Below are 19,561 nucleotides of genomic sequence, written 5' to 3' on the forward strand. Positions count from 1 at the left end.
CTATGAATTAACACAAGTGGAATTATAGACATAACAAAAAAGTGTGAAACAACTGAAAATATGTCATATTATAGGTTCTACAAAGTAGCCACCTTTTGCTATGATTACTGCTTTGCACACTCTTGGCATTCTCTTGATGAGCTTCAAGAGGTAGTCACCTGAAATGGTTTTCACTTCACAGGTGTGCTGGTGTGGGGGAGGAGGTGTGATGGGGAGGGGGTGCTTTGCTGGTGACACTGTTGGGGATTTTTTCAAAATTAAAGGCATACTGAACCAGCATGTCTACCACAGCATCTTGCAGCGGCTGCTATTCCATCCGGTTTGCGTTTAGTTGGACCATCATTTATTTTTCAACAGGACAATGACCCCAAACACACCTCTAGGCTGTGTAAGGGATATTTGACCAAGAAGGAGAGTGATGGGGTGCTGCGCCAGATGACCTGGCCTCCACAGTCACCAGACCTGAACCCAATGAAGGCAAAAGGGCCAACAAGTGCTAAGCATCTCTGGGAACTCCTTCAAGACTGTAGGAAGACCATTTCAGGTGACTACCTCTTGAAGCTCATCAAGAGAATGAGTGTGCAAAGCAGTAATCAAAGAAAATGGTGGCTAGAACCTAGAATGTGACATATTTTCACACTTTTTGTTATGTATATAATTCCACATGTGTTAATTCATAGTTTTGATGCCTTCAGTGTGAATCTACAATTTTCATAGTCATGAAAATAAAGAAAACTCTGAATGAGAAGGGGTGTCCAAACTTCTGGTCTGTACTATATATATATATATATATATATATATATATATATATATATATCCAACAATCCAATCCAACAAGCCCAATCCTCTTCTTTATCGATATCTATCGGAAGAGAGTAAGAAGGCCCCTATACACAGGAAGTCAAAGTTATGAATGAATATTTGGTCACTGCCCCTTTTAAAGGTTGCCTATTCAGAATATTTACTGAATGGAGTCTCTAGTTTGCATCTGTTGTTGCAGATGTATACAGAATACAGATGTTACATAGTTTAATGAGCTCATGAGGTGCTACAGAGGTTGGCTCATTGTGATTCAATGCTTGTACTTTTTACTCACAAACTCTGGTTGATACCTGGATGGATGTACCTAGAAAACTTTCTGATGATGCAATAGGCACCTGGCACAAACTCTGACGGTAGGTCACTGAAGAGATTGGTGTATTGCAGAGGGGTCCTTGTTCAGCTTTCACTTCTTCTAACTAAGACAAAACTCCTTCTTGGAGCTGGAGACTTTAATCACCTTATCCCCACAGCGTGGACGGGAACAGAACACTGACTTGCTTGTAGAAAAGGATTCTACCTAGAAATAACACTTGAGACTAGGTGTAGGTATGCCTAGTAAGAGCAGGGTTAGGAGGTTTCACATTTTTCTGGCCTGGGCCAGACTGCACTAAGTACCAGACCTGGGCCAGTACCAGACTTGAGTCAACCCCTTCTCCTGGGACTAGGGACTCCTCCCATATCCATAGGGTAAGGGGTTGTTATGTTACCAAGGCATCATTCATCTGATACAACAATAATTCAGATTTTAACATGTCCCCCAGTTTATTCTATAAATTTAGTTTAATACATAAAAACTATTTTGCGAGTAACTTCACAATACCCCACACTCATTTATGTAGTTTGCAGAAAGTTTTCCCACAGCCACAAGACAAGGTCTTAGGGATAAGTTCATAAGGCTAAAACAAGACAAGAGTCCATCAAGTTTGACCTATATTGTATCCCTACTGTGTTGTGTTGATCCAGAGGAAGTAAAAAAAATCATTATGAGGCTGATGCAAATTGCCCCATACCAGGGGTAAAAAATGATTTCCCATCGTCAATATGGCATCAAAATAAATCCCTGGATCAATGTTCTATCCCCATAAACCTGGAAAATGGTTCTCGGACAGTACAGAGTGAGGTATAACATGCACAGTTGGAGGAGGTACATTTACTATGATTAATGATGTCCTGAAGAAGAGGACACAGTTGTGCATAAAGTGGTCCCTCCAGTTACAATATGAATTGGTTTCAGGACGACCATTGTATGTTGAAACCATTGTATGTTGAGACCATAACTCTATGGAAACCTGGTAATTGGTTCTGAAGCCCCAAAATTTTATCAAAATTAGGAAAAGCTGAGGATTAAAAGTAATAAAGTAATAAAGATCTGCTGGGAGCTGTAAATTACTGTCTATGGAAAAGACAGGAGCTTCTTCAGGGTCCTGTACAGTACTCAAAGTGTCCTAAAAAGTAACATGGAGCCACCCTCACCTGGTGTCCAAAGGAGCAGATAACACTGGCAAAAAGGTAAAAAGTAGTACAGAACATGTAATACCTCCCTGTACTGTAGGGGGCGCTACAAGAAACCAGTCAGTGCATACACTTCAGTAATACAGGTAAAGAGTACAGAACATGTAATACCTCCCTGTACTGTAGGGGGCGCTACCAGACACCAGTCAGTGCATACACTTCAGTAATACAGGTAAAGAGTAGTAAAGAACATGTAATACCTCCCTGTACTGTAGGGGGCGCTACCAGACAGCCAGTCAGTGCATACACTTCAGTAATACAGGTAAAGAGTAGTACAGAACATGTAATACCTCCCTGTACTGTAGGGGGCGCTACAAGAAACCAGTCAGTGCATACACTTCAGTAATACAGGTAAAGAGTAGTACAGAACATGTAATATCTCCCTGTACTGTAGGGGGCGCTACCAGACACCAGTCAGTGCATACACTTCAGTAATACAGGTACAGAGTAGTACAGAACATGTAATACTTCCCTGTACTATAGGGGGCACTACCAGACACCAGTCAGTGCATGCACTTCAGTAATACAGGTAAAGAGTAGTACAGAACATGTAATACCTCCCTGTACTGTAGGGGGCACTACCAGACACCAGTCAGTGCATGTTCTTCAGTAATACAGGTAAAGAGTAGTACAGAACATGTAATACCTCCCTGTACTGTAGGAGGCGCTACCAGACACCAGTCAGTTCATGTTCTTCAGTAATACAGGTAAAGAGTAGTACAGAACATGTAATACCTCCCTGTACTGTAGGGGGTGCTATCAGACACCAGTCAGTGCATACACTTCAGTAATACAGGTAAAGAGTAGTACATAACATGTAATACCTCCCTGTACTGTAGGGGGCGCTACCAGACACCTGACACTTCAGTAATACAGGTAAAGAGTAGTACAGAACATGTAATACCTCCCTGTACTGTAGGGGGCGCTACCAGACACCAGTCAGTGCATGCACTTCAGTAATATAGGTAAAGAGTAGTACAGAACATGTAATACCTCCCTGTACTGTAGGGGGCGCTACCAGACACCAGTCAGTGCATACACTTCAGTAATACAGGTAAAGAGTAGTATAGAACATGTAATACCTCCCTGTACTGTAGGGGGCACTACCAGACAGCCAGTCAGTGCATGTACTTCAGTAATACAGGTAAAGAATACAGAACATGTAATACCTCCCAGTACTGTAGGGGGCGCTACCAGACACCAGTCACTGCATACACTTCAGTAATACAGGAGTGTTACCAATGAAATGCCCATTCTGATTGGTCAGATCTTCCAGCCATTGACATGTTTTGCAGATTTGGGGTATATTCTCACACGGCGTATTTGCTGCGTATTTGCTGCTGCGTATTTTATTTTCTCTGTTGAAGTCAATGGGTAGGAAAATACGCAGCACCAAATACGCAGCAAATACGCAGCAAAATACGCCGTGTGGGAACGTACCCTTGGACTGTGTGTAGTATTGTATGGTTGGTCTGGTTTCAAGTTACAATGGTCCAGAAAAGACCGAATATATTGTAACCTGAGGCCATTGAGTTGAGGGAGTGTAGTCAAGCAGGAGGCACCATGTATGAGGTATAAATATGGCAGACAGCATTGGCGCGCAGACAGGTATTGTATGTTTGTGATAAGGGATAAAAGGAATTTCCCTCAAACACAACATTTTTCTTTTCTACCTTGTAACGTAGATCCTGAGTGTTACACTTGTTCAGTGTCTACAGAATGACAACTTTCCTCCCATCATCTGGAGGATCAGTAGACTCCATAAGACGTTTTCTTCTCCTGACATTTCATTATCAGACCTCACATCTGTCTCTATATAACTCCTTGTGTGTTTTCCCGCAGGACAATCTGAACCTGTTGCTCACGGAGGAGGAGATGTACAGCCTGATGGAGACATTCAGTCAATGTAAAGTGATCCCAGGTGAGGAGCAGATGATTTAGTCTTAATAACTGCGGCGTAGAGACATTGACTCCTCGGCATGTTCTGCGGCGACCCTTGTTATCTGGCAAACCGGATAATAAAGTCTCTGTATACCCTCCGGGGCTTTACCACTGAGGGAACATTTACATCAAAGATTTTCTTTGTTGTCACACGTAGTATGAGGAGCATTTCCACTGTAAAGCTGAATGTGGCGGCCAATGGCTTTGTCATTTTGTTGGTAAAACTGCTGTATTACTCGAAAAAAATTGTGTGACCATATGGGGGCATGGGCTCTAAAAATAAAATAAATTGATCCATGAACAGAAGTGGGTCTTTAAAAGGGTACTCCACCCCTAGACATCTTATCCCCTATCCAGGGCTGGTTTTAGGTTTAGCATGGCCCTAGGCAAAATCAAAAGAGGTGCCCAAAAGGCGTAATAGTGCACTAACCAGATTTGCACATTTTTGGTCACTTCAATTACCATAAAAAATATCTAAAAAGCAATTGAAAAGTCCCATCAAATAAAAAATTCCCCCACATTAGGTGCAGTATAGTTCCCCCACATTAGGTGCAGTATAGATCCCCCACATTAAGTGCAGTATAGTTCCCCCACATTTGGTTGGCAGTACAGTTCCCCCACATTAGGTTGGCAGTACAGTTCCCCCACATTAGGTGCAGTACAGATCCCCCACATTAGGTTGGCTGTATAGTTCCCCCAAATTAGGTGCAGTACATTTCCCCCCACATTAGGTGCAGTTCAGTTCCCCCCACATTAGGTGCAGTACAGTTCCCCCACATTAGGTGCAGTACAGTTCCCCCACATTAGGTTGGCTGTATAGTTCCCCCACATTAGGTGCAGTACAGTTCCCCCCACAATAGGTGCAGTACAGTTCCCCCCACATTAGGTGCAGTACAGTTCCCCCACATTAGGTGCAGTACAGTTCCCCCACATTAGGTTGGCTGTATAGTTCCCCCACATTAGGTGCAGTATAGTTCCCCACATTAGGTGCAGTACAGTTCCCCCACATTAGGTGCAGTACAGTTCCCCCACATTAGGTGCAATACAGTTCCCCCTACATTAGGTGCAGTACAGTTCCCCCCACAATAGGTGCAGTACAGTTCCCCCCACATTAGGTGCAGTACAGTTCCCCCACATTAGGTTGGCTGTATAGTTCCCCCACATTAGGTGCAGTACAGTTCCCCCACATTAGGTGCAGTACAGTTCCCCCCACATTAGGTGCAGTACAGTTCCCCCACACTAGGTGCAGTACAGTTCCTCCACATTAGGTGCAATACAGTTCCTACACATTAGGTGCAGTACAGTTCCCCCACATTAGGTGCAGTACAGTTCCCCCACATTAAGTGCAGTACATTTCCCCCACATTAGGTGCAGTACAGTTCCCACACATTAGGTGCAGTATAGCTCCCCACATTAGGTGTAGTATAGTTCCCCACATTAGGTGCAGTATAGTTCTCCCCACATTAGGTGCAGTATAGTTCCCCACATTAGGTGCAGTATAGTTCTCCCCACATTAGGTGCAGTATAGTTCTCCCCACATTAGGTGCAGTATAGTTCCTCCACATTAGGTGCAGTATAGTTCCCCCACATTAGGTGCAGCATTGTTCCCCCACATTAGGTGCAGTATAGTTCCCCCACATTAGGTGCAGTACAGTTCCCCCACATTAGGTGCAGTACAGTTCCCCCACATTAGGTGCAGTATGGTCCCCCCCACATTAGGTGCAGTATAGTTCCCCACATTAGGTGCAGTATAGTTCTCCCCACATTAAGTGCAGTATAGTTCCCCCACATTAGGTGCAGTATAGTTCTCCACATTAGGTGCAGTATAGCTCCGAGCTATACTGCACCTAATGTGGAGAACTATACTGCACCTAATGTGGGGGAACTATACTACACCTAATGTGGGGAACTATACTGCACCTAATGTGAGGAGCTATTAGCTCCCCACATTAGGTGCAGTATAGTTCCCCACATTAGGTGCAGTATAGTTCCCCACATTAGGTGCAGTATTGTTCCCCCACAGACATACAGCCTTTGGCCATATACAGTGTATGGCTGGAGGCTGTATGTCTGTGTACTGCCCCCCACTTCAGTGTTCCGACCACCGGTCCTCCGGTCCGGGGTCACGATCTACTGCTATGGCCTATAGACAATAGCAGTAGGTCCCAGGACCGGAGGAGTGGTGGTCGGAGCACCGAAGATGACGTGCTGCCAGCTGGTGCTGGTGATTTACCATGCTGGCGCGCATCCTCCTTGATGCTCCACTCCTCCATTGCTATGGGCGCAGGCACGGGACGTCAGTGACGTCCCTGCGTGCACTACCTCCCGTTGCCCCCTGCGTTTTTAAAGTTAACGCGGGGGCCGCCGCAGAAAGGTAACAGAGACATCCAGAGATGTCCAGAATTTGACGGGGCCCCCTGCGGGCTGCTCAGTGGCTGCCGCGGATCCACCACTGGGCTTGATTAGGGTGTGCCAAGGCACACTTGGCACACCCTGTGCGCACACCTATGCTGGGGTATGGGGGCCCTAGGCAATTGCCTTGTTTGCCCCGCCCTAATGCTGGCCCTGCCCCTATGCAAAGGATAGGGAATAAAATGTCTGACCACTGGGGTCCCCTGCGATCTCGGCGGCACCCCAGACAGCCGGTGCATGGAGCAAACTTTGCTCCATGCCGGATGACTGGTGATTCCGGGCGGAGGCTTGGGATGTCACGGCCATGCCCCCTCAATGCAAGTCTATGGGAGGGGGCATGATGGCCACCACACCCCCTTCCATAGACTTGCATTGAGCGGGGCGTGACCGTGACGTCACGAGCCCCCGGAGCTGCACCGGACACTTTAAACGAACGCCGGGTGCAGCATGGAGATCGCGGGGGTCCCCAGCGGTGGGAGCCCCACAATCGGACATCTTATAAGATGTCTAGGGGGGGGGGTACCCCTTTAAAGGGAACATGCCATCAAAATTTAAATATAACCACTGGGTGCGCATTATATTTGTTCTGTCCTCCTTATGTGTGAGGTTACATAACTTGACAGACAGCTAAACCTTCCCTGGAAATTCATTGACAAAGGAGCAATGTCCAATTTAACTTTTATTGCAAGGATATATGTGGTTAAACTGAGGATCAGAAAATGACCCCACTTACTAATGTACACAGACATATGACAACGTGTATAATACATTACTGTACAAGGCAGTGCAGATACAAATATGTGCTTTAATGTAAGTTACATAAAACACAAACATATGGGGCGATGATAAGCATCCATACACACAGTACACACAGATATGCGCCCAGGAGCTTGCTATCCTATCTGAATGACAAGCATGGTCCCTAGCTGCTAACTATAAACTGTTATAAAACAGCAGGAAAACATGAAAACACAATATGCATACAGATGTAAACAATATTGTTATATGGTTGTGAGAACATATAGGTGATGCTGCCATGAGCTTGGATGAAGAGAATTGCTCAGGATCCTACTAGTCATGTGGTTACCTCTGGAATGTTGGCTGTAAAATGAGAAAATGGCTGCTATGGGCGGAGCTGATGATGTCATCAGAGTTCATAGGCTACAGGCTACAGAAGCTGAAATGGGTAAAACGTCTAGCATGAAGAGCTATAGTGTATGCAAACAGCCACTAGATGGTGCTGTTACAACATGAATAGAGAATTACATACTATAAATACAAAGCATAGTAACCCATAGTAACCCATGCATGCTGAGGGCATGACAATAGTTGTGATTAAAAGCTTACCTACCGTGTCTTGTAGGGTAGTTTCCATTATCCAAAATGGCCGAAATTATAGTTTTTTATATGCGACATATGCAATTAAGCCACAGGGAGAGGTCATCGAGGAGCTATTATGGTGTGATTGACAGGAAAAGAGGCCTCTGTGTCCCCACAGTGAGTGACGTATAAGCCTTTATGCCTGTCAATCACCTGTCAGTGCGTCATTACAAACTAGTTGGCATGACTAGTTATGTCCTGCTCCCATTCCAAATGACTACTTGGGACTACTTTGCATATGGCACACCCATAAATAAAACTATAATTTTGGGCATTTTGGATAACTGAAACTACCAAACAAAACATGGTATGGAAGCTTGAACAGCTATAATTTACTCCCAGCAGTTATATATTCTAAATTTTTCACAGGTTCCCTTTAAATAGATTAAATGGGCACTGTCACTTAAAACAAAAAAAAAAACTTTGGCCATGTTGTAGAGAGATGTCAAACACATGATCAAACAGCTGGACCGATCGCTAGAACAAGCTAGGAAAAGAAGTCACCACGCGTGTTCTCTCTTGGCTCTAAGTCACGTGACCGAGAAAAACGTACAATGCAAGTCTATGGAATTGTCACCAGCACAGAGAGCGGGGAGAGAAATGCTCAGCCGCATTCTTCTCTCCCTGCTCCTTCTAGCAAATAGTCTGGGTCTTAAAACCCAGAATCTAACTTCTCAAAACTTTTGATGTGTCTCTAGGACATGTCAAAAGTTTTTAAAAGTGACAGGTACACTTTAAAGGGAATCTATCAGCTCTATATCATGCTCAGAGCTGAAGATATGTGCAAATTGTTGATAGGTAGATAAAACAAATGATCCCTGTCTCTTAGCAAATAGCTGTTTGCAAAGTTATAAAGTGATGTGTTACTTCTAAGCTGAAGAGCTGCAGCATGCATGCCTCCTGCCTCCCCCACTCCTTCCTTCACAACATGATTGATGTACAAGGCTCAATGCTGGAAGACAAACCCTTAGAGCAGTGTTTCTCAACCAGAGTTCCTCCGGCTGTTAAAAAAAACTACAACTACCAGCATGCATTCTTGGAGTTGTAGTTCTGCTACAGCTGGAGGCACACTGACTGGGAAACACTACTGTTAGGGTTTTCCTTCCAGTACTGAGCTTTGTACACCAATCACACAGGGCAGGAAGTAGTGGGGGAGGGAGGAGGCATGCATGCTGCAGCTCTGCCTGGCCTTAGAGCTTAGGAGAAAAGCAGTTTCATAACTTTGCAAAGAGCCATCAGCTAAGAGACAGGTATCATCAGCTATCTGCCCATGTCTGCCACTCTGTGCATGATATAGAGCTGACAGATTTTCTTTAAAAAAATTTCAGAATAATCCTCATAAAAGGTGAGAAAAACATGGCAGTTTCCTCTGCAAAAAACGACCACTGAAGTCAGTAAGGGCTGAGCTGCAAGAACCTGTTGTCAGATGTGTTGCTGTTTTTGGAAGAAATCATTCATAATTTTCAAATCCCGCAAAGGACTTTATTATCAATATATTATCTTTTTTTACCATTGAGGTCATTGGGTATCAGATGCCTGAGATGAATGAGTTTTTGGCCCTTTTTTATGACTTACTCACCATTGCCGTAAAAAACAACAGATCAGCTTATTTCAGCTCATCTGCTTTAACGATACTGAAATACAGTATGGATTGTGGGAGAGGGAGACATATCATTTTTAACATATTTTTTTATTTAATTATTTTTTATTTATTTATTTTTAATGGAAATCACATGTCAAGTTTCCTTTCTCTCTAAATTGCTCCAAAAATATAACAGTGATGGGATGGTGAGAGTACGAGTCGGTTTTACATCAACCTTTCCCCGGCATCTTCAGCGCGCTGATTACCCGCATGTCATGAGGACTCTCAGCCGTAATTACATTCCCTATTTGTTTATTGCTACACATACAATTTTTCAGTTTGTAATTGCCTAATTAAAGCCAGTGCGGCATGTTGGAGTTGGGTTTGTTACAAGAAGCAATCATTTCATTAGCAATCAATCCTATATAACATCTGCTGCTCCGAGCGCTTCGAGAAATAATGGGAGCGAAACGGAACGGGTATACAATGCCTGCTGGAACGGGTATATGATGCCTGCCGGAGGGGGTTCATGGCCAGAAAAGGCAACCCTGGCACAAAGGCTTGATTACTTACCGGGAACAAGTCATTGAGGAGCTTCTTGTCTTGTCTAAACCGAAGGTTGCCATTGGTATTAGACTGGGGTAGCTTAGTTACGTGGGAGGAAATAATTCCCATAGAAAGAAGAGAAAAACTAGCTCACCTGCTCCCAACTTAGATTCACACCCGGCTCAGTGAGTCTCTGGATACTTGTAGAAAATATGGACAATTCAGCACTTAAAGGGGTTATCCACCATAAGGTGACTTTAGTACTTACCTGCCAGACAGTAATGGACATGCATAGGAAGGATCCGCAATTGTCTTGGGGCTAAATGGCTGTGCTATGAGTCCACCATAATGCTGCTGCTTTCGTTTGTGAAATGGTTATTTCCTGTTGGAGTTCCCTCCCTCCCATACATCAGCCAGTCTACCCATTAAAGCACATCTGGGAAAATATCCTTTAACCCTGCAGAGAATAATCTCCCTCTCACCCATTGGTCACTCCAACCATTGAAGCACAGACAGGCTCCCTTTCAACACCTGACTAGTGATGTAATGTCTCGGGCCGCACTGCAACCTGGGAAAACCTGAGACAATACTCATTTTGTATGCTGTTAACAATAAACATCGGGGCAAAGATCACATAAGAATATTATAAATGATGAACTTCAGTAACTTTACAGCCCCTCTAGTACAGGCAAATACAAAGAAAATAGCTGGAACACCCCTTTTAATGAATTCAGCTTTATTCCAAGTTAGCAGAAGGTACACTAAATCACACTGTACAGACCATCCACACCTGCACAGACCACCCTTTCACATCTCAATGCATTTCAGGCTCATGGCTGTGTACTAGCCGTCACCAACACAGAAGCCCCAAGCTTCTGTGTGCAGGGACAGAGTACCCCTTCAAATGGGCACTGTCACTTTAAATGTTTTTTTTTTACATGTGATAGAGACAGGTGAAAAGTTTTAATGGTCAGGGTCTCAGTGCTGAGATTCCACAGATCAGGAGAACGAGTGGAAGCGGTTTGTCTCACTGCTCCATTATAAGCTCGTTCTCCTGATTGTCTCTGCACTGAAACCCTGACCTATAAAACTTTACACATCTCTATAACATCTCAAAAGGTTTTTGAAATGAAAGGTACATGTCAACATTTTTGATTGGTTGGGGTGTTTAAACCAGAGAAGGAGATGGGTGAAGTGCTCTGCTAAGCTCTTCTCTACGCTCACTGTAGGAGATGGATTTTATAGAAGCCAATGAAGCCCATATTATGCAGTGGGCAGCAGGACAGAGCGAAGCGCTTAGTCGAGTGCTTCTTCCAGCTAGCAATCGGTGGGGGTCTGAACACTCAGACCCTGACCAATCAAAAATTTTGACATGTCATAATGATATGACAGTTACACTTTTCTAATTTGTCATGAAATCAGTGCAACAGAGACAAGTCAAAAGTTTCTACTCATCGGGATCTCAGTCCTAAGACCCCAACAGTAGAATGATCAGTAGAATGATCAGGAAAAAGTGAGCGATTTACACCCTGGCTCTCAGCAATCTTTGTATCGCTTCTCCCTCATACTGTTGTTCTCCTGATCAGTGGTATCTAAGACCCCGACCGATAAAAACTTTTCATATGTCCGTCACATGTGAATTTTTTTTTTTTTTTAATGACAGGGACACAAACCCTTGACGTCATAGAGACATGTCAAAGTTTTTGAATGGTTGGGGTGTTCAAACCCCAAGCGATCAGTAGAACGAGACAGGAGAAGTACCCTGCTAAGCCCTTCTCATACAATGGGCAGCAAGAAAGGGAATGAGAGGCTTAGCCAGGCACTTCTCACAGCTCTTTCTAGCAATCATTGGGGGTCTGAACACTCAGATACTGACCGATCAAATCTTTTGACAAGTCCCTATGGCAGCGATGCTTCTCTAATTTCTCATTTAACATGACAAATATTTTTAGCGACCATGGTTTCAGTGCTGAGACCCCCTCCGATCGGGAGAACAAGCAGAGTGAAGCACATGGTCGTCTCATCGTACGTTGTCTCGTTGCTCCATCACAATCCCATTCTCCTGATTGGTGGGGATCTCAGCACTGAGACCCTGAATCATAAAAACTTTTGGCTTGTCTCTGTCACATGTCAAATTATCATTGTGTTCAGACCCCAATTGATCAATAGAACGAAAAATACTCTGCTAAGCCCTTCTCTAAACCCCCCCCCCCCCCCCCCCCCCGCTGTAGGAGATGGATTCTATAGAAGTCTAGGAAGCCCTTCTTATACAACCGGCTCTTTTTATCGATCAGTCAAGGTCAAAACCTTTGACATGTCAAAGGTTATTTCTTTTTAGTGACAGTGACACTTCTCTAATTTTTAAATGAAACCAAATCAACATTTGATATTGTGTTATTGTGAAAAGCTCGAAATCTCATACCATAGATTTCAGAAAATGTTAAATTCACAGATAAGTTAAAGTGTTCCTGATGGTGGGACAGGTCAAAAGTTTTGATTCGTAGGTGCCTGAGTGAGAGCAAAGACAACCTACCGATCTCTAGATATAGCCGAAGGAAGCGTTCAGCTGAGGACTTACCTGAGATCTCTTTCTTACTGCATGACATGTCTCCTCTATAAGTCTGTAGGGCTCGTCTTGTTGAGTGGGATGGAGATGGGGAGTCGGGGAGTGAAGCGCGCAATTGTGTACTTCTCTCGCCTATATCTAGAGATTAATGGGGTACTGCGGCGCTAAGACATCTTATCCCCTATCCAAAGGTATTGCATCCTCAGTTCCATTAAAGTGAAAGGAGCTGAGTTGTAATACCACTCACAACCTGAGAATAAGAATGGCGCTGTTTGTGGAAGAAAGCAAATATGTTGAATAACCCCAATACAGTAACTGTTACGTCTGCAGACCTTCTAGACCTATATATATATATATATATTTCTGCTTTTTTAAGAAAAAATTGTCAATGTCTCTATATAATACGTATATTAATAAGCTTTCTGTAAATGACTGTTCATACACACAGAATGTACGCTCACCCTGGATGACTTCCTCCATTACAAGCACCTGGTGAACCGGCGAATGCAGGAGAAACAGTTGAGCGATGAGCTGGAGGAACAAGCCAGTCTTCAGTTCTCCTCCATGGACCCGGAGAAGAAAGGGCAGATAGAGTGGGCTGACTTTCTCTCCCATGAGTCTATCTGCTTACTGCAAAAGCTGCGCTCGCAGGTCAGTCGTGTTCGCTCTGTTGCATACGAATGATGAGATTACTGCTGGTTTCTTAGTTCCGTATTATTATTTTTTTATATATACATTTATATATATCTGTGCTACATAGGCTGTACAGTTAGTGTGTTTCATATTATAGTGTCTGTACCGGTGTTTGATGGTGGTCTCGCAATTCTTATGTGATCTTTGCCCCAATGTTTATTTTTCACAGCATACAAAATGAGTGTCGTCTTGACACTACATCGCTAGTCAGGTGTTGAAAGGTGTTGTCTGTGTGACAATAGGTGAAGCGACCCCTGGGTGGAAGGGAGATCACTCTTCACTGGGCTGCAGGGAATTGTAGTTTCAATCACAGCACAGCATGGAAGGAAGCCTAGCTGTGCTTCAATGGGTGGGGTAACTGATGTGTGGGAGGGAGAAAAGTCACCTTACACTTACAAACAAGGGATCCTGGAACTTGTAGTTGGAGGGAGGGAACTCAAACAGGAAATAGCCATTTCACAAAAGGAAAGCAGCAGTGGTGGACTCACAACACAACTTTTTAGCCCAAAGACAAGCAGGTTGGTTGCCAACCCCTGGGTGTCAGGCTCCCACTGATAAGAAAAGGCCCGGAAAACCCTTTCGACTATGGAGAAATCTCTTGGCTTCTTCATGTATTGGGTAGACTAGATGGTCTGAATGGTTCTTATCTGCTGATGTTTTCTATGCTTTTATATCTTCCTTCAAATTCTGTGGCCATTTTGAAGTTCCCAACAGAAATCCAAACAAACCCAGGGAAAGTTAATAAATTATATTAGGAAGACCAAGCCCCAGGGCTATGATGCCACCATGTAGGAATAGTACGTTCATCTTTATTTGCATTCTGTCGTAATTTGGTGTAATTTCCCGTAATTAGTATTCCCTGCTGAGGCTCTTATCAGTGAAGGAGCGGGAGCGAGCCCGTGCCACGTTTCTTACTCTGGACCAGGATAATGATGGATTGATCACCGGCAGCGAGTGTAGAAGAGCCCAACATGGATGGTTCCGGAAGCAGTCTAAGGAGACCGTGTCCTGTAATGTCAGGTTAGATAATGTGTTACTATCATTACACAAAATTATTGACACGCACGTGTACAGGCATTTTGAGGGGCAAGGGCTCAAGCCCAAAAAAATGGGCACTTCTTATTATAAAAAAAAAGTATGTAAAAACCTTACATATGTTAACACAACACAATTCCTGAGGTAAGGGACCTCCGGCAGTCTTGTCAGCTGAATGGGGACAGCATCACCCATCAGAGGTTCCAATCAGTGAAAGCATCATAGGGCAGGTGCTTATAAAGGGCAGGAGCTTAAAGGGGTACTCTGCCTTAGGGGATAAGATGTCTGATGGCAGGGGTCCTGCCGCTGGGGACCCATGCCATCTCCCTGCTGCACCCAGCCTTCGTTTAGAGTGTCGGGTGCAGCGCCGGAGGCTCATGACATCAAGGCCACGCCCACTTGTGCCGTCATGGCCACTCCCCCCACAATGCAAGTCTATGGGACGGGGTGTGGCAGTGATGTCACGAGTGGGCGTGACCTTGACGTCATGAGCCTCCGCCCCGCATCGCCAGTCATCTGGCACAGAGCGAAGTTTGCTCTGTGCACCGGATGTCTGGGGTGCCAGAGCCGAGATCGCGGGGGTCCCCAGCGGTGGGACCCCCGCGATCAGCTATCTTATCCCCCTTTTGAGTCTATGGGTGCACGTGCCTGTTGACACGTCATAGAGACACAGCAGCATTTAAAGGGGTACTCCGCCCCTAGATATCTTATTCCCTATCCAAAGGAACTTCGCTCTGTGCCGGATGACTGGCGATGCGGGGCAGAGGCTCGTGAGGTCACGGCCACGCTTGTTACATCACGGCCACGCCCCCTCAATGCATGTCTATGGGAGGGGGCGTGACGTCACGAGCCTCCAGTGCTGCACCTGAATGCCGGGGTGCAGCAGGGAGATCGAGGGGGTCCTCAGCGGCGGGACCCCCGCAATCAAACATCTTTTCCCCTATCCTTTGCGAGTTTGAAAGGGGCGGGCTATCCACAGATTTCAGCAGCGGAGAATCTCCGCTGCTAAAAATCCACCGCAGATCCTATTGACTTCATTGGGGTCTGCAACGGATTTCCGGCAGCTGAGATTTTGCCACGGACAGTCCACAGAGATCCCGCCCCGTTCAGAAGCAAAATACACTTGTGTAAATGCACCCTTAGGGCTCATGAACTTCACAACTGTCTATGCATAGTCATTGTAGGGTGAAACAAAGATAACCAGAGGCACCTGGGCCCCAATACACCACCTGTAACAGTGCCCCAACCTACCTTGTGCCATATACTCTTCAATTGCTTGTCAACACTAATGGTTGATCAGTCAATCACACGACAGCAACTAAGTGCATTTAGGCATGTAGACATGGTCAAGACAAATTGTTAAAACTCAAACCAAGCATCAGACTGGGAAAGAAAAGGGATTTAGCTGACTTTGAACGGCATGGTTATTGGTGCCAGATGGGCCTATCTGAGTATTTCAGAACCAGATGATCTACCATGAAAACCATCTCTAGAGCTTACAGAGAATGGTGTAAAAAAGAGAAAATATCCAATGAGCAGCAGTTGTGTGGATGAAAAAGCCTTGTAGGTGTCAACGAAGAATGGGCAGACTGGTTTGAGAAAGGTAACAGTAACTCAAATGACCACTGGTTACATCCAAGGTCTGCAGAATACCATCTCTGACACACAACATGTCCAACCTTGAAGCAGATAGGCTACAGCAGCAGATGACCACACCGGGTGCCACTCCTGTCAGCTAAGAATAGGAAACAGACTACAATTTACACAGGCACCAAAACTAGACAATTAAAGATGGAAGAACGTTTTCTGGTCTGAGGAGTCTTGATCTAAGCTGTGAAATTCAGATATCCAGGTCAGAATTTGGTGTAAACACCATGAAAGCATAGATCCATTCTGCCTGGTATCAGCTGGTGGTGGCGGTGTAATGGTTTCGGGGACACAATCTGGGCACACGTTGGGCCCAATAAGACCAATTGAGCATGGTGTAAACATGGCATGCACAGGGACAAACCAAAACTTCTATGAGCCGCCATATAAAATCCTCTTTCCATTACATAGTGCTCATTTTAATGGATGGACAATGATATAATAGAGATGGAGGCTGATAGGGTAGGGGTCCCAAGTCATTTAGCCCCCCGGGAGGTACGAATAAGGCATACAGGCTTTTGTTGTTGTTTTAACATAATTTTTGCATGAAAATTAACTCAGCATGATCCTTATAGCTCTAAGATATAGCGTCCTGCATTGTGGGATATTGGGTTTTAATTCATCTAATTTAAATATGCAGAACATATTGTCCCTAATGGTCTTGTTAATAAAAGATAATGACTCTCTTGTGCCTTTTATTTTCTCCAACAATAAAATATGATATTTTCTCGAGCAATAGGACGATAATCAGATTAAGGAGATGTGAAGATTCCATTATTGGCCTCATCGTATTCATAGTGCTTCTTATTCGATTATCCTGCCCTCACGATTAATATGGGAATTAATAGACAGGCCTTAATGTTAAGTACAAAATGTGGATACACAAGGCTTATGAATACGGAGATAAGTATTTCAGCCATGGTCTGATCGCTTTCTTTTTTGTCTGGCAGATGGCGGAGGTGATACAGCTTTACCAAAGGGCAGGACTATTTCTGGGCTTCTGTTGTAGATGGAGGAGGTGGGGGAGGGCTCCTTCCCCAGTCAGTTGCCTTACAGCCAAAACTAGACCCTCAACCCCGTGATTTAAAAAAAAAATATTTAGCAATGTTTGTGGGAACCACAAGAGACTTGACTGTAATCCTAAAAATGTGCATGCGAACTCCAGTCTAAGGGTCTGGGGGTGGGGGGGGGGGGGGGAGTTTCATCAATGTAGCAGGAAAATATCAAGAAGAATTGGAGAGGAAGTTGCTTCTCAGATATGATATCTCCGAGGAGGAAGCTTTAAGGGGACATTGGTGTATGTTTCTGTAATATAGCTCCTGAGAGTCCTCTCCATAGTGCACAGCTATTTCATATTCTCTCCATTTCAGGGGGTGGGTATCAATGCTGGGCTGTTTTCTAGTAATGCACACATAGTTACTTCCTCCCATAGTTGCCTGGTCAATCACAGTCCACCAACACCCTTACTACCATGCCATGACAGTGCTGATGAAAGTGCACTGGACTAAACAGGCCTGCACTGTACTGATGGATGATTTATAGTTCATAACTATAGATGGCATGTGAAGAGAGAAGGGGTTAACAATGCACTGGCTTTACATCATACTGTGGGGACAGGAAGCTGAATGAAGCAAAGTACAGAGATATTATTAATGGAATCCTGATCCAGAGTGCTCTGAACCTCAGACTGAGCTAAAAGTTCACCTTCCAACAAGACAATGACACTAAGCACACAGCCAAGACAACTCAGGAGTCTGGAACAGAAGTTGCTTCTTGGATATGGCGTCTCTGATGCTAAAACATTTATATGGGACATTCATATGTGTTTATATTGGTTTTATTAGATTAACCCCTTAACGACGCAGGACGTAAATGTACGTCCTGGTGCGGTGGTATTTAACGCACCAGGATGTACATTTACGTCCTGTATTTAACGCACCAGGATGTACATTTACGTCCTGTATTTAACGCACCAGGATGTACATTTACGTCCTGTACATGACTACCAGCATCGGACCGATGCTCGGGTCATGCGTGGCCGGTCCTGGCTGCTATCAGTGATCGTGCTGATGTGTGCCATTAACCCCTTGAGGACGGAGGGTTTTTCCATTTTTGCACTTTAATTTTTTCCTCCTTACCTTTTAAAAATCATAACCCTTTCAATTTTGCACCAAAAAATCCATATGAGGCTTATTTTTTGCGACACCAATTCTACTTTGTAAAGACATCAGTCATTTTACACAAAAATCTACGGCGAAACGGGAAAAAAATCATTGCGTGACAAATTTGAAGAAAAAATGCCATTTTGTAATTTTGGGGGCTTCCGTTTCTACGCAGTGCATATTTCAGTACAAATGACACCTTATCATTATTCTGTAGGTCCTTACGATTAAAATGATACTTTACTTATATAGGTTTGATTTTGTTGTACATGCAGGAAAATTTATATGTTTAAAATTGTCACCTTCTGACCCCTATAACTTTTTTATTTTTCCGCGTATGGGGCGGTATGAGGGCTAAGTTTTTGCGCCGTGATCTGACGTTTTTAGCAGTACCAGTTATTTTTTTCATGATACGCTATTTTGGACTTTTTTTGCGCAAACGCCATTGACCGTGCGGTTTAATTAACAATATATTTTTATAATTCGGACATTTCCACACATGGCGATACCACATATGTTTATTTTTATTTACACCGTTTTTTTTTTTTTAAATGGGAAAAGGGGGGTGATTCAAACTTTTATTAGGGAAGGAGTTAAATGATCTTATTAACTTTTTTTTTTTTTTCACTTTTTTTTTTTGCAATGTTTTAGCTCCCATACGGGGCTATAACACTGCACACACTGATCTTTTACATTGATCAATGGTTTCTCATAGGAAACCAGTGATCAATGATTCTGCCGCTTGACTGCTCATGCCTGGATCTCAGGCACTGAGCAGTCATTCGGCGATCGGACAGCGAGGAGGCAGGTAGGGACCCTCCTGCTGTCCTGTAAGCTGTTCGGGATGCCGTGATTTAATCACGGCGATCCCGAACAGCCCCCTGAGCTAACCAGCAATGCTTTACTTTCACGTTAGATGTGGCGTTCAACTTTGAACGCCGCGTCTAAAGGGTTAATAGCGCACGGCACCATGATCAGTGACGCGCTATTAGGGCCCGACCCACTATGACACAGCGTGGCCCCTCATTATAGACAGGGAGCGGGCTGAGGGCGTACAGGTATGCCCCCCGTCCCCAACAGGATAACCCCTCAGATGCCGTGATCAATACAGATCACGGCATCTGCGGCAGTGCGGTCACTAAAATTTATGATTTGATCACAGGCAGCGCTGCTGCGGGGATCTGATCATCCATAATGGTGGATGGAGGTCCCCTCACCTGCCCCCGGCCATCTCCAGGGGTCTTCTGCTCTGGTCTGAGATCG

The 19,561-nt window shown here is 44.4% G+C and overlaps 1 protein-coding gene across 2 annotated transcripts in view; it reads left to right on the top strand.

Moving 5' to 3' along the window:
• The window catches only part of PHF24 (PHD finger protein 24), a 146,513-nt gene that overhangs the window by 119,325 nt on the left and 7,627 nt on the right, over positions 1-19,561 (top strand). For both annotated transcript variants that reach the window (XM_056547404.1, XM_056547403.1), the window contains exons 4-6: positions 4,177-4,255; positions 13,210-13,412; positions 14,308-14,474. In XM_056547404.1, the coding sequence (XP_056403379.1) occupies positions 4,177-4,255; positions 13,210-13,412; positions 14,308-14,474 (449 nt within the window). The remainder of the gene's footprint in view (positions 1-4,176; positions 4,256-13,209; positions 13,413-14,307; positions 14,475-19,561) is intronic.

The sequence above is a fragment of the Hyla sarda genome, chromosome 1, assembly GCF_029499605.1.
Source record: "Hyla sarda isolate aHylSar1 chromosome 1, aHylSar1.hap1, whole genome shotgun sequence".
Lineage (NCBI taxonomy): Eukaryota > Metazoa > Chordata > Amphibia > Anura > Hylidae > Hyla > Hyla sarda.